Source organism: Emydura macquarii, unplaced genomic scaffold, assembly GCF_026122565.2.
Source record: "Emydura macquarii macquarii isolate MOO-44397 ecotype Brisbane River unplaced genomic scaffold, CSIRO-AGI_Emac_v2 contig_3240, whole genome shotgun sequence".
In the NCBI taxonomy this organism is placed as follows: domain Eukaryota; kingdom Metazoa; phylum Chordata; order Testudines; family Chelidae; genus Emydura; species Emydura macquarii.
Window position 1 is genome coordinate 7,448,925 of NW_027133377.1, and position 25,444 is coordinate 7,474,368.

The 25,444-nt window shown below is 39.0% G+C and overlaps 1 protein-coding gene across 5 annotated transcripts in view; it reads right to left on the reverse strand.

Annotated features, from left to right (window-relative positions):
• LUZP2 (leucine zipper protein 2) overlaps positions 1-25,444 on the reverse strand; it is a 299,712-nt gene that overhangs the window by 153,107 nt on the left and 121,161 nt on the right. For all 5 annotated transcript variants that reach the window (XM_067532095.1, XM_067532096.1, XM_067532097.1 and 2 more), the window contains 3 exons: positions 7,448-7,565; positions 5,735-5,805; positions 1,420-1,501 (listed from right to left, as the gene is read on the reverse strand). In XM_067532095.1, the coding sequence (XP_067388196.1) occupies positions 1,420-1,501; positions 5,735-5,805; positions 7,448-7,565 (271 nt within the window). The remainder of the gene's footprint in view (positions 1-1,419; positions 1,502-5,734; positions 5,806-7,447; positions 7,566-25,444) is intronic.

Consider the following 25,444-nt stretch of genomic DNA (forward strand, 5'->3'; position numbering starts at 1 on the left):
AAAAAATCTTAGAAAACTACAAACCATAATAAACACCTAAACATGTGGCAAAGGTCATAAAACACTTTGTAAAGGAATGGATTCCCCTCCTAAGCTTTCAAAGTGCAGTGAAAGAAAAAGTGCTTTCAGTTATTATGAATATTCCCTTGAAGTGTTCTTTTAATTGATGGTAATAAAATGCACCTTATTTCTCCTTTACAGCAGAATGCTTCCATATATGTATTTGGACACGGATATTTGTTTTTAAAAAACATAGTATGAGTTGGATATAGGCTGCATTTCAGCAATGCACTTAAACATGCACTTAACTTTAAGCACGAGTCGTGCCACTGAGTTCCATAAAAGCACCCTACTTTAAGTACTTTGCCGAATTGGGGCTATGGTATCTGATCTTGCTGTCACTGAAGCCAATGGAAATTTTGCTATTAACGTAATTGGGAATATCATTGTTCCCAATTCAGTTAATAAACCCACATCTTGTTAAACAAGGATTCACAATTTTCAGATACAAATAAGAGAAATATTAACCTTCACCTAAAATCACATTTTGGCAAATGTTTGCAAAGCTTTACTAAATCATTTAATTCCCTTTTTTTACCCTATTTTTATGTTCATCCCGTTCTTGTCTTCTATGCCTGAAAATAGTGAAATATGACCAAATAAATAAATAAACAAACCAATATTTCCAGCCAGGCTTAAAACAGACATTAACCAGGAAATCTGGCAAGACAGCTTTCAAATAATGTTAAAACATTTTGTTACCAGTTGACCAATTGAAGACAGATAATTTACAGAGATGTTCTGTTTATTTAAGCACTGCCATCTATAGGAGACATTTCCTTATTTATGTCCTAGCAATAAACCAGTTATACAAGAGAAATGAGAAAGGGTTGTCATTTTCTGTGCAGTAGTAAAATCTGGCCATTTATGGTCAACAGAATAACAGTAACACATAAAGATAGATTAAATTGTCCCTGGTTAACAGAAGATTTAGCCAAAAACAATTAGACATTTTAATGATTACTTTCATTTGACTTCATGGATTACAATCCTAAGAACAAGATCCTCTTTCTTTGGAAGTCAATGGGCAAATCGCCCACTGATTTCAATGAGATCAACATTGGACCCATGGGGCCTGATTTGGTTCTCACTGACACCGTTTTAAATCTGGAATGACTGCACTGAAGTCAATGGAATTATACCAGTATAAAGTGGCATAAGGAGGGCTTCTGGATGCAGCCGCCTTACAGCAAGGACTAAGATCTTCTTGTCTTCACAGCAGTATGCAGAATCAATAAATAATTATAACTTTGTTCATGCAAAGATATTAGAGATAATGAAAACAAATCACAAGGGAGGAGGGTAGAAAGACAGAAGAACCAAACAAAAATTATGAAGCAAGGACAGAGAATCACTCACAGTAGCCTGCTGTTTTTCTGCTTTCTCAGCTGCCTCATTAAGTTGCTTTTGAAAGGCCTCCTGGAGAGATTTCATTTCTTCCCTAGGTCATTGAAAAGAAACAAACACAAAACTTCACCACTAATCTCCATTAGGAAATTTTTTTTGGTTTACTTTAGTTTACCAAACGGGCTCTTTTAATTATGCAGATTAACAACCAGATGTGCTGTGTCTAGGTGTTTTGTTAACAAAGCCATAATGGCCCAGTGAACTCCAGCGCTGATGCCAAAAAAAAAAAAAAAAAAAAAAAAAAATTATATATAGAATAGTTATTGGCTACCATTTGTATTGAGTGCCCTCCTGTGCAAAACATCTGCTAATTGCGTAATTTCTAGTGAAAAGAATAGTCACAGCAACAGTGAAGAAAGGAAAGAGAAGCACTTGGAACAAGGAAATACCCTACTATCTATGAGAGCTAGTTCATATTTTCTTTTAAAGAAAAGAGAAATTCCAGCTGGTAAACCTAAACCATTAGTTCTCTCTTTCTAGAAGCAAATTATACACCGGTGTCTTTAGAGCAGTTGTCTGATTGTTTAAAATCAGGTTAACCCATCATAAACAAAAAACAAAATAGAGATTTATTGGATAGATTATCTACCGAGATCCAGTACTTTTGCATTGCTCAGGAAGTGCAAACAGACCATAAAGTGTCATCACATTGCCAACAGAGAATTCCTCTGGAACAGGAGACCTCCCTCTAGCATAATTATGTCCGATACTGGTTCTATGCTTGCTAGCTACCCACTTCACTCCCACATGGGGGGGGAAGGGGGGGCACTGCCAGGGTTATGTTGCTGCTGCAACAATGACATACCTTAAAGCAGTCTAACATAGGGTGACTAGATGTCCCAATTATATAAGGACAGTCCTGATATTTGGAGCTTTGACTTATATAGGTGACTATTATCCACCACCCCGTCCCGATTTTTCACACTTACTATCTAGTCACCCTAGTCTAACAGCATTATCAGGGATGACACTGGCATAGACCAACCCTAAGGACCAGGAAGCTGGAACCAGATCCTGAGGTCCCCTCCCTGCACAGAGCAGGGCTCAAGTGCAGGATACAGTTTAGCTCAGTGACTTCTTGATTGCTGTAGAATGAGCTTAGTGCATGGTGATGCAAGAAGTATCTGAGTTGCTGGCTCATCTACCATATTAGTCCTCATCTGCACTGGTATTACCAACCTTGGGATAGTGCATATTTAACTGAAACAGTGCTTGAATCAGCTGGTGAAACCAGAGGGCAATCAGCAGCAAGACTTCCAATGTTGTCTTATATACCCAAAGTTTGTGTCATTTTGAAGTGCTGACAGGGCATTGAAATGACAGAACTTGAACCACCATCAGAGATGGTCAACCATGTTCTACTGCAGCATAAAAACCACAACAGAGCTCAGAAGAGAAGGGATTCAAGTTAGACTTCTGAAGGATGAACACTAAGGTCAGATCCTCACATGGTGTAAATCTGCACAGATTCATTGAAGTAAATGGTACTATACCATTTTATATCAGCTGAGATTCTGGCACTCTACATTTTACTGGATCATGCTATGTAACAGGCTTACGCCATGTCTATACTGATGGCAGCAAATTCGCTGCCGCCAGATCGATCTTTCTGGATCGATTGAGCGGTCAGTGTAGACCCGCTCAATCGATCAGGAAATCGACGCTCGTTAACCACCCCCTCAAGTAGCGTAGTGCTGTGTCGACGGGAACGCTGTTCCCGTCAGCACAGGACAGTATAGACAGCGCACAGAAGGGAAGCAGAGCAGTCAACGTGAGTTACGCAAGCTACTCTGCGTAGTTTGCATAACTCCTGTTGACTGCGGCCGAATCTCCAGGTAAGTGTAGACCAGGGCTCAGTCAAAGTGCAGCCCATAGGGTAAATGCAGTCCGCAGTTCTACAAAGGAAGTAGATTATGGGTTTAATGCAGAAATGCTCCTCAGAAAGGTATGATAGGTCCTAGGATCTTGATCCAGCTGGTCCTCTATTAAACAAGGAAGCTGCCCTCTCCTCCATTTAGTGCAGATTAGGTGCAGCCTCTGCTTCTTAGCAGATAAAACACGAGGGCCTCCATTGCATAAATTGTGAGGGGAGTTTAATGGAATGATTTACAACAAGGTAAAGATAATGTTTCTATGCCGATGTATTGCTTCTCAGATGGAAAGTGTTTGGATTTATACTTTGATATATAATCACTGGGAAAGGTATGTATCATAGTAGGTGCACAGCACCTATTGAATTCATAATATGTCAATTTTCATTCCCTGATTTATTGTCAATATGGGCTTCTAAAACCTGGACTTCCAATAATCTCTGTGTAACCCAAATCCACTGAGTCGGTGGTATAACCTTCATATATAGGGTGAATTAGAAGACTGATGATTAAGAGTCAATTAGAGTCAATTCTCCAAAAGGGTTCTAAGATATTTTTGTAAATTGTGTGTGTGTGTCCATTTGTGAATCCACAAAAACCTTTGTTTGCATCCACAGAATAGTGAACTACATGCACAATGGGGCAATGACCATGCAGTTTGCTGATCTACATCCACAAAAGAGGCATTTTCATGCACAAAGAGATGAAACGACAAATGTTTCAGGTACATATTTCAGAAACTACTTGCGAATTTGAACTACTGAACAATGACATCCTCAACCTGAATCATCATTATACCATCTCATTACGTTTTAATTATATTATAGAATTGTTAATTTGTTTCAAAGAGCACATTATTTTTCACGTATTAAAAGTTCCAAGATGTGATGATCACTGTATAATATCATCATGGTTAAGAATTACAGACATAAGAATTATAGCAATTACAGTGGCTAATATTGGAATGTCAAGCCAACACTTACCAACATTTAATATATGAGAAACTGGAGGATAAAAATAGTATTTGATATGCTTCAAGGTGGTAAATGGTGATATTTTAATGATGTCCAATTATATAGACATTTACATGTTTAAAGTTCTCTAGAAATATTAACTAACTAAACCTCACAACTCCACAGTTCAGACAGGTCTAAAAATGTCCCCATTTAACACAAATATCTGATTTGGCCATTTTAAGATTGTGAAGGACTGATCCAACAGCCACTGAAATAAATGGAAAGACTCCCACTGACTTTTGTGAGCACTGAAACAGGCCCTAATTTTCTTTGGTATCTAACATCTGGTAGGGAGACCATTTCATCATAATCCTTCCTTATAGCCATCTAATTTAAATATACACGACAAAACTGCTATTGCAATTGCTAGTATTGCGATATGAGCAACAAAATCATTGCAGGATTTCAGGTGTCTCTTTGTATGACAATGAAAGGGATATGTGTCGTACGTAGACTGGACATATCTGATTAATTGTTAATGTATATTTTTATTGTGATAAAACTAAAATATACATGTATTAGACTCATCATACTGTTTCAGAGAAAATAATCCCCATATTGGCTAGGTTGACTCGTTGTTAAATGATATTGGCATATCAATTTATCAGATCAACTCCACTTGTAAGAATTATGTGAACTATGTCATTTTTTACTGAGCTAGGATTAAGGATCCTGATCTTTTATCCTAGCCATGGAGAAGTCTCCAATTCACTAGAGAGTCAAGTGAATAATTTGCAATGAATATTTTTGCTCCAACAAATTTATTCTCTTTATTTCTTGTCACAGATTATCCTGCAAGAATTTTCAGAACTAGGTGCTCAGTTTATTTTTCATGGGTTTTATCTGAACCCATGCTCCACCTTGAAAGCCAGCAATTTTTAAAACTGTCTTCTGATTTTGGGTGCCTCAATTCTTGAGTTTTTAATCTGAGACACTTTAAAGGAGCCTGATTTTTCAAGCCTGCTGATCACTGCACCCTCTGAAAATCAGGCCAACTTATGATACCTCAATGAGGCATTCAATTCACTAGTCACACAGAACTTTGTTGACTTGAATAAATAAGTATGCAGCTCTGAGCTATCCTGCAATATCATACCCAATTTCCTTGATCTATGCCTAGTTCTAATGTTACTGCTTGTGAATATTATTGACCAACTGTGAAGTCAAGTGTATCATGTATCAGTTAGTATTTCAGGTGTGGCAGAAACAATCCTGCATTGTTCCTCCCTCCCCCTTTAACTGTTTAACTGTCATGGTTGACAGATAGTAGACATGACTACTGTGCTGTGCTTAGTGGTTCAAACAAAGGAAAGATCGAATTCCATAGTCTTATAGTTTCCAATCTGTAAACAGGAAAGGAAGAAAGAGGCAGCTTCTTACCTTTGTTTTTGGCCTTGTTCCAGAAGTTTCTGCACATCACTTTTGGCAGATGCCTCATCATTTTTCAAAGTCTGGTAACAAAAGGGGAGGAGGAGGAGAATTACCAACAAGATCTTTAATATTACTCAACTATGAAATGATTAAGGGTGATCTCTTTTATAAAAGGCTCCTACTGAATGACACATTTTACCATCAGTTAAAAAAAAAAAGAGGCAGAAATAGTCTGCTGCAGTGAGTCAGCACTTGCTGCAGTACACACAGCTGTTCTGGGTGAGACATTAAAGCAGAAAGGATCTAATAGAGCATGTAAATTTAAATATATCCTAATACTATTAGCCATTTGCTATGTATGTCCACTGGAGAAGTAGAATTCTTTGCATAATTCCAGATTTCTGCAGTGTCAAACTCAAAACACATTATTTAAAAAAAAAAAAAAAAAAAAAAAAACCTTTCCTGAGTCCTACCTTTAACTTTTTTTCCCCACTCAATTTGATGAGAATGTAGCAAATTCCAAAGTAATCAAAGTAAAAAAAAAAGAGAGAGGAAGTATGTTCCCTATATAAATGGTGAAAGAAAAATTCAACAATAAAAATAGCAGTAGAGAATGACAGGACAATGCAGACTGATATGTTAAAATGTACCATAGACTACTGCTCAGAGAAGGTAGCATCATCAATGAATGGAATACAGGTAGTAAAACATCCCCTCAAAGATAACTGTGCAGTCCTGTGAGTTGTTCAAGGAGACAATTTCTGAGAACTGTTCTCTCAACTAGTCAATTGAAGGGGTGGTCCTGTAGGAAGTTATGAATGCCCTATTTTCAACAGACGGTTCAAATAAAATACAGTTCTCTACAAGGCAATGAAAGGGTCAGAATAAGCAATCTAGCCGATAACCAGTCTGAATTATTTTCACTCGTTTCACTAGGCCAAGAGACTCCCTCATGGAGAGACATCTGCTCTGTTATGTGAAGATTTGGTCATTGAGGATGTCAACAAATCCAGGGCAAGATTGTATATACCTGACTCACATGGAGGGTTTGTCTTCACTACTGAGTTAACTTATAACTCAAGTATTGCCCTTAACTTGAGTCCCATCCATGCACCAAAAGTGTTAAATGGAGCATGATGGTGCTTTTAACTCCAGTCAGCTGGCTCATTAGGGGATATAGGCTGCAGTTTTATTTAATACTCTTCAGTGTTATTTCACAGCGTAGATGCTTTCACTCTAGATAGATTAAGCCTAGTTAGTCTACACTACAAAGTTTTACTGTCACAGATACATCAGCTAGAAGCCTGAAAATATCACACTCCCAGCCAACATAAGACTATTACCAGTGGAAGTAAGGGATAGCTCCAGGGAGTCAATCAATAAAAAAAAATGTTCTCCTCTTGTATTCTAATATATTCTGTTCCCTAATGGTTTCTCCATTAACTGCTTCAATTTCCACAAATGAAACACAGCATCCAAGTAAAGTTTTGGGGATTCATAATCTGCATAGTCCACTCATGCGTAGTGCAGTCCATGTTTTCCTCAGATTAAATAATATTGAAAACTGGCATACGTAACATGTAAAACTAAGCATCAGGGTCATGGTAGTTAATTACCAATCATTCACATCGTAAAAGAAAATATGTTTGTAACAAATAGATACTAATACTAATAAACAAAGTGAGTGATTGTGTATCACAGAGAAGTGAAGAGTAATCTAACCTGGAGGTTTACTTTAATTCCCTGAAGTTCTTTTGATGTCTTCGACAGTTGACGGAGGATATTGCTCCTTTCCTTAAAGACTTCTTTCAGTTGTCTTTCCAGTTCTTCGTAGCCCTGTCTAACACAGAAAGCACAGACAGGAAGTCCTCTCAATTGTCTCCTCAATGTACTTGAAATCAGAGTCTTTAATTCATCAATTTTTTATTAATCATGAGCAGCATCCATTTCCACTTCTCCCTTGTACGCATGTTTCCACATAGGAAATTTAGGAATTGAAATGTTTAATGAAAAACTGAAGTGCTGCATCTGTGTACACAAATCCTCAAACCATAGCACTGACAGCAGCCTATTCACTGTTACAGGCTGGACCAAATGCTTTTGTATTTTTACACAAGTTGACAGTACAGGAGATTCTTCTTTCTTGTGAGAGATTACACAGAAGGAATTATTGAACCTTGTGGAGTCAGAGACTTTGGGCTATCCTTGTGGGAGAAGGATGTTCCAAAAATATTTGAATTTTCCCTTCTCTAATTTAAACCCTTTTTTACCCAGTTAATGATTCAGGCTCAGATAGGATTTAGGTGCTTAAATACCTTTGAGGATCTGGGCCTCAGTTCATAAAAAGAAACAAATATCTCAAACCTGCAACAAACCAAGATTATTTTAGGGCTTCATATAAAGCCCACTGAAGTGAATGGTAATCTTTGGGTCAGGTCCGTATCTGACCCATATCTGAATCTAACAAGAGCACTAACCATGTTTTGAAAAATATTGGTTATCTGATTAATTTAGTAATGGATAGCTCATCTAATTCACCCAAAGGATGGAAGGAAAAAAATAAAATAAAATAGTGTACTATACAATCAGATTCTGAATACTTTGTACATCTGAAAGCTTTGAAAAAGAGGTCTTTTTTTCCCAATGCAGTTATAAGTTTTTAAATTATTGGTAGTACACTACTATACTGAATTGAAGTTCCATTAAAATATCTTTAGTTTACTTTATCAACATTTTACAGATTTGACTGTGGAGAAACAGTGTGGAAATATTTGAGCTGCCATCTCTTTAATGAAACTTATAACTTCTGTAATTTCCTCTCACTACTGTGAAAACCACTGAGATGTTTCACTCTGCAACATAACACCCTGCAATGCTGACAGGTGGTCACTATCCAATTAGTGACTAAACCTACACTTCATACAACTGCTTCCAACTTATGTGCTCAAGTAGTTTCTTGGAAATAGAACATTTATCCTCCATTTCCACATATTAAATCAATAGCAAATAGTATTTCAAGTATCTTCAAAGAATAAAAACACTATGCATTTGTGGGTCAAGATCAAGGAAAAATGGATTTCTCCATGTGAGAAGAATAGAATAAATACAAATTGTTTTGAAAAGGTATATAAAAATGGGGACAAAGGAGAGTGGATCTACAGAATGCCATTTGCCTCAAGTATGAATTTATCCTTTATTTCCTATAAAATCAATACCCATTTCCACTCATTCCTATGTCCACCCAAACATTAGACTAATTTCTGTTTCACACAATCCTCTACTAAGAGGCGAACAATGTATTCAGCCACCCACACTCTGCTGTGAATTCAATAAGCAAAAGTAGGAAGAGAAAGGAAATATATAGAGGCATTGATTTCTATACTGTCACATAAGACCCAGTTCTAATCAGTAGTTACTTGGAGCATGTAACTTACTTATTATGGGTTCAAATACTATGTTGACGGGCAGCACTAATAGAACCCCACGTGAGGCAGGATAAAACTCTTAAGAGTTGTTACCATCTGTTTGGCAGCCTATGTTACATTAGTTGTAATCTCAGATCAGTTGGTATACCACACATGTCACCTCAAAAGCTACTACTTGACAGTCTTGTCTGAAAGGTCAAGGGTTGAATGAGCATGGAGACCAAACTACCCTTTCTGTCCTAGAAGTAATTCCCAGCCAGGAAAGGGTTAAAGGACATTTGTTAGGCAGTGTGGTATAACCTGTCCTGAGAACTGCCTGTGCTGTGCTTAATCCAAGAATAAAACAGGAACTTCAGTTACAAAGGCTGCCAATCCAGTACCTTTCACAAGTGACAAAATTCACTTGGAAAATTAAAATAAACATAAAACTACCAAAATAAAAAGGAAGGTGCTTGAAGCCGCACTCACAACAATGGGAGAGCCTAGAGCTGTGCCAGTGAGAGAGAGAGACTAGTTCAATTATATGCCAGATGGTAGTAGATGGCTGTCAGCAGCCCTGAGTGTGGGAGGTTGACTCAGGGCTGGTTTACACTTACCGCGCAATTCGGCGGCAGTCGACGGGAATTACGCAAACTACGCAGAGTAGTTTGTGTAACTCACGTCGATTGCTCTGCTTCCCTTCTGCGCACTGTTTACATTGCGGTGTACATTGCTGTTTACACTGCGGTAATCAGAGCTACACTACTTGAGGGGGTGGACTTACTCAGTCGACTTCCTGATCAATTGAGCGGGTCTCGCTGACCGCTCAATTGATCCAGAAAGATCTATATGGCGGCAGCGAATTTGCCACCATCAGTATAAATGTAGCCAAAGACATGCTGTAAAGAAGTTCCTATGAGGATGCATCATTGCTGCTTCAGCTGTGGTACACAGAAGGGGAGAATACACTCTAGTACCAACAAATCCACAGGGATTCTGAGAATGGAGACAAAAAAATTAGTATATGAAAGAAACTTGGCGTAAACGGTTTCTCTTTATTAATACAATAGTTTACTTCGTTGATAGGATGTTATTGCAGGCAAGTCACACCAAACTTCAAAGAGAACTGATTCCCTGACAAACAAAATCCAGTGCTGAGAAAGGTGGCTACAGAGGTTGAGGGGACTCAGTTAACCTGCAAAGATGGACTCAGTTAACATGCAAAAAGTAATGTAGAAACCTTGAAAGGCTAAATAGTTGATGCATAGAATATACAAATGGGGGCTGGGTGAAAATTTCCCACTGAAACTTTTTCCAATGGAAAATAGAACTAGAAAAAAGTGGAAAAGCATCTACTTTCCATGAAAAAGTTTATTTTCAGTGTTATTGTAGCTGTGTTGGTTTCAGGATATTAGAGAGACAAGGGCCTGATCAACACTTACCAGCAAATTCAGCGGCAGTCAATGGGAGATATGCAAACTACGTCTACTTCTTAAAGTCCGCTCCGTGTGCTGTCTCCACTACGCTGCGCCGATGGAAAATGCATTCCTGTTGACACAGCATTACTCTTTTTCTGGGGACGGACTTAAGTCTATTTCCAGATCAATTGAGCAGATCTTCACTTCACAGGATAAATTGATCTGGCGGCGGTGAATTTGCTGCCGTCAGGGTAGAGATACCCAAGGTGGATGAGGTAATATATTTTGCTGGACCTACTTCTGTTGGTGAAAGAGACAAGCTTTCAAGCCACACAGACCTGAAGAAGAGTTCTGGGTAGCTCAAAACAAAGCTTTCACAAACAGAAGTTGGTCCAGTAAAAGATATTACCCCACCTATGCTGTTTCTCGATGAAAATGTTTGACTTTAAATTGAAAAACCAAAACACCTAAAAATGAAAAAAAAAATCTGAAAAGCAAAAATTGCTATTTGGAAATGCCACTGCAGTGCCTCATGAAAGCTATATTTTGCATGTGTTGTGGTTCCCGGACTGGTTGCACATCTTTCCCCTATGTGGTCTCTGAGTTCCCCATCTCCTAGCAAGCATCACCTGTTAGGCCTTGTGCCCTTGCCTGTCTGTGGGTAAAATTTCACAGCTCTCCCACTGGTAGTCTAGGATCTGGATACAAGTCTATGCCAACTGCTTATTACTGTGCAGGTCCAACTGACACCTGAGTTTTGTACCATTCTCGGAACCCTGGGACAGTGAAATAGTGATGAACAGCCTTCTTGAATATGTAGGTTTATTAGTAAAACGAACAACCATTAAATAAAATTATTTTAAACAGCCTACACACATTTTAGACTCATCTAATCATATGCTTCACTACCTACTGAGTTATATAGGCTTCTCTCTTCAGTTACAGAAAAAGACCGACTCCATCTTACGTTCTTTTGGGACCCAACCTGGCCTCTGTTTGTCTTTCAGTGACAGTTATTCCATTATTTGAAAAATACATTTTGGTGTACAGATCAACAGTCATCATTGAGCATTCCCACATTTATCACAAGATACCTACTACTCCCATATTCTTCTCTGCAGGTAGGTCTCCAATTTACATCTCCCATGATGAACTGCAGTTTACTTAGCAAGAGGGGAGACTGTGGTGCATCATGGGAGAAGTAATCCAGCCAGGGAGTCCAGCCCCCAGAGGAGAAGGGGGGCATCAAGAACCCAAAACGCAATTTTCATGTGGAACTGCAGCAGCATTTCTGGATAGAAATTTTTATTTTTCAGCAACAGTTTTGGCTGAAAATATTTTTTTAAAATTTCCAAGATGTTGAAATTAAATTTCTAGGGGGAAAAGACCCAGTTTACAACCAGTTCTAGTACAACTGTTATTCTTCAGGGCTTGGGTCTGTTTTAACTATAAGGTCATAACCCTGCCAACTGAATGATTACCCAGTCGTCAACAAGTTATGATTTTCTTCTTTTCAGTTCTGCGGTAATTTGACCTTCCTCTCAATTTGCAGATTGTGGCATGGTGTCCTCTCGCCATCCCTCTCTTCAGTGCCCCTCTGGGCCACAAAGGACTCAAGCTTGCAGTCACCAGTGGTTTATTTACAACATACGCAAGAATCTCCCACCACCATACAATGCCATGCCTGGGCCAGCAATTACTGGAGCTACTCAGAATCCAGGGAGACAGGCACCACCTCTGCACTTCCCACCTCCTGCTCCGATCCCCTCTGGCATCTCAAACCCTCAGGATCCTGGCTTATAAACCCTGCTGGGAAAGCTGGGCAGCTGCAGCTCATGGCCTAACCAAATCCCCAGGAGGCTGCTCAGCCTGCACCAACGCTCAGCTGCCTCCCCCCCTCAGGCCATCAAGCCCCAGCCCAGCTACCCGCTTTGCTGCCCCTGAGCTAGTTAAGATAGCATGGCAAGGGGGCTGACCACGGGCTCACCCCACAGCACCCTGTCACACAGATTAACCTTGTTTAATGTAAGACACTTTTCCTTTCAAACTGTTCTTGGGATATTCACTATGTGGACCATTTGCAGTGGTAAGGAAAACAAGTTCCCAACCTTTGGCATAAAGCAGAGGCAGTTAAGAACCAGTCCACAGCACTCTGTGCAGGGCGTAGGCCTAAGATTACCTATCTATAATAAGGGAGAACATAGAGATGTTTTGGTTTTATGATTCTACACTCATACGGTGTCTGATTCTGCAAGCCTCTCTCATCTGGAGTAGCATTTTCTCTCAGAAGTACTCCCATTATCTTCATGGGTAAATATGGATTTTCATGAATAAGAGTCACAGAGTCAGGCCCACCATGGATTTAAGATGCAATATTCAGACCTAGATTTTGAAATCTCCAAATGCAACTCTGTTCAGATTTGGGATTTGTGTTCAAGTGAATGTAATCCTAGCTAGTTCATTACTTGCTGAATGTTAGGATTCTAGTGGCTAAATGCAAAGAAAGTAAAATCCCCTGCATTTAAATTTTGTGTAGCAGCACCTACATTTTTGTTATCACAACTACATGCAATTTTTAACAAAGTATGCATCAGTATTAAATACTTGTCCCACCTCAGGGGCAATAAAACCATTATGTGTAATCAACTTGACAAGCTGCAGAGAATGCTTCCCACTTTAATTTCTTGATGAGCAGACAGCAGGAAAGGAATTTCTTCTGCTTACAGCAATTGGTTAGTTTCATTAAGAAGATTGTTGTTTGCATTCCTCCAAAAGTGTCAAAACCAGCAAATTATACTTGATGATCTCTTCTGGCATCACAATGTCTTGTCCGTCTTTACAATGAAACATGCACGAAAACACCAGCATCAGGTTATCTACCCATCTTAAGCAACCTTTTTAAAGTATCCCCAGGAGATTTCCAGTCCATTTTGTTCAACCTTCAGTTAAAGGCCATCTGTATTAGACCCCCCCCCCCATGTACACTTTCCTTTGGGCTGTCACTTAAGACAGGTTTCACTGTCTTATGTATTCTAATATTCGCTTACTTAAATGAATCAGAAACTCCAGCTAATAACAGTACCTAAATAATTACAATTTTTGGGGCATTTTTTCTCCAATACAGTATCTCACAAAACACCCCAGAGCAAGAATCAATTTCTGCTAACAATCAACCTTTGGAGGTAAGTCAAAGGGTGATATGAGTCTTCTTTCTCAAGGCAAAAGGACATGTAGTTTGCAGTGTTAATTGGCATGGTTGCCTGATGGCTTAACATGTTTGGGTCTCCACTGGAATACATTTTTGCCCATTCAACTGAATATTGACATGATAGATAGGAAATGAAGGGAGGAAATAGTCAGAAAAGCCTGGGATTAGAGAGAAAACTTCAACAATAATTCCTGAGGAACTCAGTAAATTTTTTAAAAGTAAGATCCAGATTATGCACACATTAGTGCACATGGAGCAGAGGGCAAAAGGTATCTCCTTCCACCCCAGTGCTTCTGCAGTGAAGGCATTCAAGGCTTCCTGCTCCTTCAGAGTGCAATAGAATAGAAATCATCACTACCCTCATATTGCCCTTACAGTAAGCACACTCCCTCCAGTGTCCTGACATGCTTGCTCCTGGCTACATTAAGTGTAAAGTTTTCAATAATTCCCATCTGGGTGATATACTTCCTACCCTTTCCTAAACAGCTTATATAGAGAGCTAAAATTGCATCCTTCTCTACAGTCCAATTTGTTCTCCTCTTTCCCATGTGTAACAGACTGATTAGAATCAATAAGGAGAGAGAAATTCAGTAAAGACAATTAAATCAAAAACCAGATAATAGATCTAATACATCTGATACATCTTTTCCAAATCAAGGTGTCTATGAAAAAATCATGGTTTCACCAATTTTATTAGTTTTTCAAAATTATTCCACAATTTTTTTCAAGAAAGCGATTTTCTTAATGGATTGAAATTTTAAATTCCAGCTGTAATTCACTGTAATTGGTCACATAAATCATATGGTAGTGTTTCTGTTCCCTGGTTGGATGAATGTAACTCTTCTCATCCCAGTTAAAGAAAGTATTTAAGATTATGCTTCAGTTTAAATACATATACAGAGATTTAAGCATGTACTTATGCCTTTGCTGAATAGGGATGCTTTCCTGAATTGAGGCCAAAATAATCTGATGAGAATCTTTGCAGGAAGTAATACAAAATTTGCTTTCTGTGAATACTGGTGAGTATGAGATTAAAATTTATTTGGACATATTTGTGGCTAGTAAAACTTGATTTCATTAACGTTCTTGGAAAGTAAGCAGAAAATAACACCAACTACATCTGAAACTAACTCAATGAAAAATCTAAATGAATATTTGCAGACTTTTTTTGTCCTAGTATTCCCCGAACTCTAAAAGGCACATTTTGTGACACAGCGTGGATACTTTTTAAAAATTGGACAAATGATTAAACATTGGTGTGCTTAAAAAATAATTTAACAGCAAGACCAGCCAGGAAAATTTGAGGACCAACCAGGACCAGCCAGGAAAAGTCACGGTATAGGGTTAAAAAAAAGTGTACAGGCTAGTACTCCTGTTTTAACAATAGTACAGGATTTACCAACCTTACAGTGCAAATCCCAAGCTTTCAAGCATGGAGTGTATCCTGGGATGTGAATTATCAGGAAATTCAAAGACTGAGATCAGCAGGGCTCAGAAGAAGAGTATAAGAGCTGCCAGATAATGCTTTTGTCCTCAAGATGCAAGACCTACAGCCACCAGCATGGGAAGGGGCTTGCTAGCTTACTTCCTAGATCTAAAGAGAGGCACCTGCTGGGTGAGATTGAGCTATCCAGGCTCCTGCAGGTTCCAAGACCACTTCCAGAGGAACAAAAGAGGCTGGCTGGCAACTCCCTGACCAAATACACACCTGGATGGGAGAATGGAGAGAACAAGCCTACTGTGGATAGACTATCTTTTAGAAGTCATTATCCCCATCCCTATAATCATACACGCACTCACATACACACACAGGTGATGTGCTCCTGCAGTTAATATTAAGATAGGTGGAATGAGTTCAGTTTGAGGAATGGATGAAAATGATGAAATGATGAGAAATGGATGAAAATGCAATCTTATTTTGTGTGTGATTAAAAGTGTTTATAATTTTTGATACAGTGCTGGATTAGAAAAGAAAGATAGATAAAGAATGAGGAAGAAAAGCATGATTCTGTTGGACTGCATCCTTTACTGAAAGTTTTATTACTGTGCAACACTATTTCTGATATCAAGTCAAATTGAAAAATCGCTAATTTGTTACAGATAAAGGATACTATTCAAATAATACGCTTCAAGTTAACAAGAAATTAACATGCTTCAAGTTCTTCTTACAGCTTGTATGTTACTCTTGCAAGAGCCAACATGACTAATTCTGTAACTATTTTTTGGTGGTAGCCTTTCACAAGTTTTAATGTTTGAAATTTAGATATAAATGTTACTTGAAAGAAATAGAGATTCTGTGGATTTGAGAGGTCTATTTTTACTTGTGCTATCTCTCAGGTCTTAAAAGGTTATCTGTTTACAAAACGGAATTTACCCTGATACACATGTGCCCCAAAAAGTCCATTACATTTGGGCAGATCCAAACCACATGATTCAAACAACCCTAGGTTTTCCCACACTGGCATTTACCATCACGGTCAATACTTGTTTTACCTAAACAGGATGGGTTCCACAACTTCCTATTCATACGGTTTTGCTGAATCAGCAGGAAGCAGAGATCCACAGTCAATAGCTTAATGTTATGTCCTAAACTATTCCATTTTAAGACAAGTCTGGGTATTCCAACAGCAGCTTCCCAGGCCGATCTTAATTTGCTTACGTTCCCTTCTATAAATTTCAAATTATATGCAATAGCAACTAGAGATGGGCAAATTGGTCTGATTAAAATAAGACCACATTGTATATCAGCCTATGTTTGTTTTTTTTATCATTGTATGAAGCAGTAATTCCTGTTCTAAGTTTTAGTTTGTTAGACTGAAAGTAGCTTCAGTGTGACAAATTAGGTTTCTCTGTATCTGCAGATATATACAATTACACACACATCGACATAAATTCTGTGCTGATGTAAATCAGCAAAAGCTCATTGAGTTCAACAGAGCTGCACCCACTTACAGCAGCACAGAATATGACCAGCTTAAGTATAAATTGAAAGATCTAAAACAATAAGAGCCAGCTGGTGTAAATCAACACAGTTCCACACAAGAAAATGACGAAGCACTTATTTAAACAAGTATATATATATATTTGGATCTATCTAGTCCTGAAAATTGTTCATCATAGAATATATCAGCCCTTTAAGGCCAGGTATATACTCTGGGAGGCCAGGGTATCCCATTCCAGGAGTACTGAAAAGGACGAAGGCCTAGGGAGCAGTGGAGGCAGATGCTGAGAGAGAGAGGAAGTGGGAAGCATCTGGGGAAGAAAAAGGGCTGCTATTTCTTTAAGGGCCCCAGACCTTATATAGTATGTCTACATTACAATACAAAACCTGAAGAACTAAGTCTCAGAGCATGGGTCAGCTGACTCAGGCTCGGGCTGTGGGGCTATAAAATTGAAGTGTAGACTTTCAGGCTCAGGCTGGAGCCCAGGCTCTGAAACCTCTTCCCCCCCCCCCCCCCCATCCTGGGGTCTCACAATGGGGGAGAGACTAGCAGGAGAAGGGTTGCTTGCCTGCTGATCGCTCCAAAGACAGAAGGAGAGGACTGGGGTGTTTTTGACCCTGGCCTCCAAGCTGTGGGAGAAGACTGGAAAACTATGCCCCATTAGGGTTACCTGGGAGGAAAATAATTGGTTATGAAGGATTTTGTTTGTTTGAAAGACTTTGATGCAAGCCTGGGTGGAGCAAGGCAAAAAGGGCCATCTGGAACAAGCAAACTCATGGCTGCAGCCAGCTACATTACTGAATTCTCTCAACCCCCATGAACTCCAATAGGACTCGAAGATTCTCAACCCCTCTCTGGAGTCTCTTCACACCTTGCAATATCAAACACAACAATTCTAAGGACACAGTGGGCTAACTCCATCCCTTGGTATAAATCCATTATGTTGTACAGAGTTGTACCAGGATTGAATATAGCCCACTGAATGTCCCGTTACTCCATTCCGCAAAATAAAATTGCATTACCAGCATAAGTACTACGCAACTGGAATTATAATATACATCTCTCATTTTAGCAGGCACATTTCTTTTGAAGAAATATCTGGAGTTTTGCACTTACAAACTTGCCAAATTCCTTAATTCTGTTAGGAACCTAATCTCACAGCATGCATATAGATTTTTTTTCTTTAGTATGATATGGAAGTTTCCAATAACAAATCTGAATTTCAATTTATAGGTGATAAAATTAATAGGACAAGTCGAAGACATAAAATATCACTTTTGCAATGGTCCTGAGAATATGCAGAATTTCTATTAATGGAGGAAAACACAGCAATGGTAAGTTGGCAATAGTCCAATGTCTGGAAGTCATTTGAATCATGGTAATTGCAATTGTTTAGTTTCTGCCCTCCATGTATTGATCTGGGGCCTCTCTGCAAGTCATTTTGTTACCATGGAAAGTTACTCTCAAATAGCTTTAAACTTGGCATAGCTTTTTGGACATTTTATTATTCCTACTGACATGTCTCAATTATATTTCAAAATTTCTACAGATCCTAATTTTCAGTATGTGGTGGAAACAGGTGCCTTGAAATTAAGAGATTTGTGCCTCTGGAGATCATTACACTTCTGACTGTTATTTTCTTAAATTTTATAAACTGGACTTTTAGTCTTCAAAAATCAGGTTTGAATTTTCTTCTTACTGAATAATATGTACAATGTTAAGACAAAGGAAAATTGATCTGTAAACCTGGAGGGAAAACAAAACCTGTCTTTGAAATAGAACTTCTACAAACCATTTATTTTTATTTTATAAACTGCCTTTACTGCAAAGCTGACTTAGAATAGAAAATTGGAATATGAAGTTCAGGCCATTACAACCATACCTGTCTAACACAATTTAGGGCTTGTCTATGGGGACACCAGGAAAATAAATCAAAATTAACGTATCCACTTTAAATTCACACTTTTAGTTCATTCAGATGAATTCTCTTGGTGTCTCCATCCGTGTAGACAATACCTAAAACACAGCTGGATAGTTCTTTCATCAAATAGCATGGCTCTTTGGAGAAGAAATTAGTGGTGATAACTACATTTCAGGCACCATCTAAATCCATTATTTTTTACTTGCAAACCCTACTCGTGCAATTTATATTTTAAAAGTGTAGTTCTGCTCTGAGAAGTAACTATGAAAAATGGCTCCATCATACATAAGAGATTTGCTCTCTGTGTGTATACAGAGTCATAACTGTTGATTTAGAATTTTTAAACATCTGTTAATCAGGCAGAGCCAACAGATAGAAGAGAACTAGATACTATCCCTTTTAGAGCACCATGAACAGAATTGTTCCAGAGGGGTAGCCGTGTTAGTCTGTATACAGCAAAAACAATGACAGTTCTGTGGCACTTTAAAGACTAACAAATTTAATTTTTGTAGGCATAAGCTTTCGTGAGACTCCTGAAGTAAGCTGAGTCTCATGCAAGCTTAGGCCTACAAAAATTAAATTTGTTAGTTTTTAAAATGCCACAGAACTCTTGTTGTTATGAACAGAATTGTTGATTAAACTCTGATTATTTACACCTGAAAGCCATAGGAATGCACAGATGTCACTGAAGCAATCATTAGAAGGCATTTAGCTGCAGAGGTTTATATGTGGACATAGTCTAGCTTGAAGAAATTTGATGCAATGACAGGCAAGAAGAAAAAAAAATAGCTTGACTGAGTTCTCAGGCTGAGTTTGCAGGGCTGGCAGTTGGGGAAAAACATCTTTGTACTTGTAAAGGGAGCACATTTGTTAATGGAAATCACTGAGACATAATTCACACAAAACCTCACAATGCCATTTTTAGAGTGTCACTTTTCAAAGTAAAAACACATTTTAAACCATTTTGAGTTTGTGGGGAAAAAGTGGTCCATTTTGATCACTTTAAAGAACAATTAGCTAGGGTGAGTCATTTCCTGGATTACAAAGTTTCCACTAAATTTTCCTGATTGCATTTAGGTCTAAAGTTGACATGACACATGGAAAATAATATGGGCCTCTATTCAGAGCAGTATATAAATATATGCCTACCTACAATTAAATGAGACTTAAGCATGTGCTTAAAAACTGTCCTGAATAAAATGCTCTCCTAAATCAGCATCATGGGTCCTGACCCCAGTGTTATAACTGACACCTCAGACCTTGCATTTACTGTAGTTTTGTCTCTCTCACTAATTTTTTGATCAGTTTTATTGACCTTTTAAATAAGAATCTTATTATATTTCCTGCAGTACACTGAATTGGTTTTAGTTAACCATTACACATTTGGACACTAGGTAAGGGGGCAGTTTCCATTTTTAAGATAGATTAACAAGAAATTTTGTTTGTTTTTCCATTTTTGTATCTTTAACAAATTCTGATTCCTCCACTGCCTTGAAATCTTTGTAGCCATGTCAATGCTACTAGTCTGATTTATTAGCATTTTCCAGTCACTTTGAAAAAGTATAATGATGTTGCAGGCTGCAAAGCAATACAGAACCAGTCAACGTAATTATTTTCTAGGTAATAATTTGACTTGTTACAATAAATATTTAACCCTTTTGTTAGAGATTTTTATTGCGTAAAACCACCTGTGTTCACCAGCAACTATCAGCAACCATTTTTTTCAACAATGAGGACTGGAATCCAAAGCCTGAGGTTTTAAAAGCTGTCCAATTCCCATTAAAATTAAATGGTAACTGGGCTTTCTAACTCCTTAGGAGGATTTGAAAATCTCAACCTAAATGACCTAGTACTCCATCATACCTGATACAAGGGCAAGAGAGTCACATCGTGGAATACGTGGGTTAGAGAAGAATGCTAAATGCGTGAGGTTTGCAGTGCTCACAAACATGCTATTGACCATCCAGAAAACTAAACTCCCATTGTGAAAATGTAAACAGTTAGGGTATTTAAGTCTTTTTTCTCTCACTCTCCACACATTAAAGCTATCTCCTAGAGCAATGAAACCTTATTGGTTTCTTAAAGGCTGCAGTCTTGAAAGCGACACTATTACATATCTGTAAAAAAGCACCCCAATGCCTACAGCTTATCCCACTATTTAAATACAGATGGATGAAAAAATTTGGTTCAATGCACTTAAGGGCAAAATGTACTTTTCAGGTCTACCTTGCATGATGTTGCCTTTATTATGAAATCCCTGGTAGATTTCGTTACCCCTTTCCACACTACGAAGCTTCATTATTTATACATACACACTGCATCTTCTCTGCTTCCCACTGCATGCCTAAAGAAGCTCTTAGCCATGACCTCTTTATCTTGCAGGACATACTCCTTTGACTTGTCAGAAGCATGGCTGTATTAATCTACTTAGATTAACTAGTCATGCCTTTTCCCATTGTCTTTTTCAGTATAGTCAAATCCAGTGTTAAGGTCTGTCTCAAATTGTTACAGAATTTAATGTCGTTGTCTCTGGAATTTTTACACCTAATTATGCTGTTAACATAAATGTACCTGCTAAGGTAATGACATCTGAGGGAAATCTTCCCCTCTCTCACACTAAGCTGCTATCACAATTCACATAAAACTTTAAAATGTCTGCTTTAACTGACAAAAAGGGTCAATAGGTCTCCTGTGAAAGCTTGTTCCACTGCTTAATAATTTAGAGTTAGTCTAATAAAATGGTGCTCACTGATCGATGAATCTCTGCTACAAGTAGTGGATGTAGGTATGGAAGTTGACAACTAAAAGAAATAAATGTAGGCAAACAATTCAGCGGAGATAAGAAAAGGTCTGAGTCTCAAATGCTTTCTCAGCCCCCGCTATGATTGCGCCTGCTATCAAAAGAGGTCTGAATAGATCCCTCAGCAGTAAAAGCAAAGGCCTTAAAAGATACCATATCCACACATCAAGGCACAGAATGTACCACTCACACTCAGTGTATCCCATTTGTACCAACCAGCATCAGAGACAGGCCATTGGACGAGATAACCCTAGGTGCAAACTGATATGAGAATTCCTCAGTTCATAGGATACCACAGCATCCATAGCTTTCACATATTAAATCATCAATCAAACCTCACTCTGGCTTCAGAGTCCAATTAATCTGCTGCATGTTGGAATGAGGATTTCCACAGAGGGTGCAGGTAGAAACGCTCTCCCTGTGGAACTGCTTTCTCTGCCTGCTACTTCAGCCATGGGATTGCCGTTGATCCCATGGCCAGGATATTTCTCTTCTGCCTACAGTGGACCTGCAGAGTTTTTTAACTCAGCCACCACCATCCAAGCATACTCCTGTAGACTGGTACTGTGTTCCATGGCCCCTAAGAGTCTACATCTCCCATACAGGTCCCCAGATCACGTCCTCACCAGTTTGGCTGCAGCCAGCCTCCTTGCTTGATCACAGAACAGCAGATAATGCTACCTTCTGTCAAACTAAGAGTTACTCCTGTAATTTAAATTCAGCCTGTATGACTATAGCCAAACAATTTCCAAAACTGGACCAAATGTTCATGTCACACAGGTATACTGATATTCACAGCTGTCACTTAAAAAGTCTGGTAGATTGTCTGTCTTTTTAAGAATCACCAAGCACTATGCATGAATCACAGAATTTGGCACAACAAAAGCAGCTGTCATTGTGGATTTAGTCTCCAGGACAATGCTTTGACTCTTTGTTATCAGGAGAGCATATGAGTAGTAGCAGCATCCTCAACTAAAAAAAAAAAAAAAAAGAATGAATAAATCTAAGAATTTGCATGGAAATCTGAAAATAATTGCTACTTTATATACCGCACATAAGGTCATGTGTGAAGAGACAGCTGATAACTCCTGAATGCCTTAAGAGAACAATTAAGTTACCTGTTTCACAGGAGCATATAAATCAACTATTAGAAGAAAGGTGAGTGTCCCTTGTAAAATATGATTGGATTATGTTTGTCCTGTACCAGCTAATTTTCTGTATGCTTAACACTGCTGTTGTACATTAATTTCTACAGTGCTTGTGTTTGAAACTGAATGGAATAAACTGTTCTATGGACTTGTTACTCTCTTGTTTCTTTCACATGCTCCAGTACTAATATGACTTACCTTTGACTATTATATATAGGAGGAGATTCTATATTATATAGGAGGATATTCAGCTGAAGAATTTTTTTTAAAAAACAGCATTTGATTAAAATGGTTGTAGACATTTTAATAGACATTTGGAGGTTAGTGACAGAAAAGGCTCATCAAATCACTTACTCCATCTCCCTGTCAGGGCCAAATTGTTCCCTACTGTATATTTTGTGGCATTTCAGCTATTCAAGTTGCATAGTGTTTCAAGCAATGGAGCTTCCACCACTGCCTTTGGGATATACTTCCATTGACTGTTAGATCTCATTATAAGGAAACATTCCACCCCCTCCTCTCCGCCCCCCAGATATAACCTACATTTTTGTTTTCTTCTTTCCTTCATTTTGCAAATTCTTGCCAGTAAATCTGTCAACCACAGTTATACTGACTATTACTATTGTCCTTTTTTCCTCCTGCATGGTGCTCTGAACTGAAAATCATGAGGGACCTTATCCAGGACACTATCCAGATTGGCAGGCACCAAATCTGAGCTCTTTTTCTTATTCTGTTTTGCAAAGTACATGAAAACCTGGCTTTCTTTATTTATTTAAACATCTCAGCATCTACCCTCAGCCCTTCCTGCCTGGAGTCTTTCCCTGCTCTTTATCTTTGCAGGAATTCCTAGGCCTTTCTACCTAGAGATCTTCTACATGCTCACAGCATCTAAGTGGGCCTCCAGATCCAAACCTTTTCCCCTCCCCACCCCCAAGCAAGGATCTCCTGCAGGAGCCTCCTGCTGTCTGCAGCCTCTGCCACAACTTCCTGTTCCTTGCTCTCTAGAGACCAGCTCTATATAGATAGATGCTGTCCTCTATCAGGGCCCACTGCAAGGCTATTAAATGAGGCACAAGTGGGCTGGCCCAGTTCCCTTTTAAAGGGCCCAGCCCACCCTTTGACACAAAGGGGGAAAAATCAGTTACTGGGAGCAGCATCTGCACAGCAGGCTGCTCTGGAAAAATGACAACAAACATGGAAAAATATCATATAGTTTAGTAGAACGCTAAGCAACGTTAATTTTATGTTCCTAGGCTTTCACAATCTATCAGAAAAGGCAGGACATGTAGCAAGAGGGAAACCCCCCAAGAATTGCTTGGCAGGGGAAATAGCCATCCTGTGGGTGATGAGGACCAAGGATTCAGACAATGTGGAAATAGCCAAGATTCCCAGGATATGGTCCTGGTTCACTTTCAATTGGCTCAGCCACCATACCAGGAGCAAGACATCTCTCCTTGCTGGCTCCACAACCTCAGTGTCTCTGCTTCCAAGAAAGGAGTGGTATATTACAGTGTTCTTCTCTGAGTGACTGGCCACATGGATTTCACTTCTGGTATGCATGTGCCCGATGAGCTCCACTATTGAAACCCAGAGTGGGATTTGAGCGCACCCTAAAACACTAAATAGGAAAAATCCTCCTTTGGAAGAAATATATTCATTTTTTTCATCCCCTTCTGACACAGCAGGGAGGTCTTCCCCCCCACCTCACACATACTCCACTCTCACATTTATGAGCCCTAGAGGATTGATAGGGAATCCAGGGATTGCTCTTATAAAAAACAGATCACAGGGGTCTCATTGGGGAACATTCACCCTGGTTGCCAAGCCCATTACCCTTACAATATACAATTTTGGCCATATCATGCTCCTTGGGAAATGCAGTCAGATAAGAAACCTTTCTTCAATACCCCTCTCCCCAAGAATTAGATCCCTCTTCCCTATATGACATTGTGTGTGTACTAAAGAGGGTCAAACTGTACAATCTCATAATCTGCACCAGAAGGAGCACCCGCAGGAGACAGATGGTCAATTGATTTCAACAGCAATATCTTTTTCTTCACCAAGTGAGGCAGTCATCCCTTCTATTCCTTGCCAACTGGATGATTTAGAATCTTATTACACATGGCAGATACTTTGGAGATTCTTCCAGGCTTGCAAAATGCCCTTGTGGATTCAGCTCAGCAGATGCTTCTCAGACTATTACGTCTGGATTATAAAAGACTCAGTCCCGCAGAGCATCTTTCCATAGCGGTGGTGTCAAAAATTAGACCTATTTGCCACAGACCTGTTGCTCCAGAAGGGGTTTGAAGCCAGGCTTCCTAACAGTCTGCTTGCTCATCTCATGGGTGCAAGGGCTCATAAATGTCTATCCATTAATCCCATTAATACCAAGAATCTTGAAATAAGATTCAACTTCAATCATCATGGTTGTCCCAGCTTTGCCCAAACAGTTCTGGTACTCAGATCTAGTGAATCTATCAACATAACAACCAGTCAGGCTACCTGTACACAGCAGAAAAATTTCTATTACTGATTTATGCCCCACAATCAAGAAGTTTTCTATCTGGGCAGAACATCATCATCAGTTTCCCTTGGCAGCTCTCATTTCTGCTACTTTGGATTATCTGCTAACTCTAAAACATTTGGGACTATCCATCATCTCTCTAAGTGTAAATTTATCACTAATATCTGCACACCATTCTCCAGTTCAGGGACATACCACATTTTCCATTCCTATAGTTGCTAGATTCCTCAAAGGTCTTATTCATGTGTTCCCTGATCTGGGAGCTTCCTCCCCTCCCTTTTCCTGGGACCTCAGAGTTATCTGGCTTCATGGGACCCCCTTTCAAGCTCTTACCATCCTCCTCCTTTTACCTCC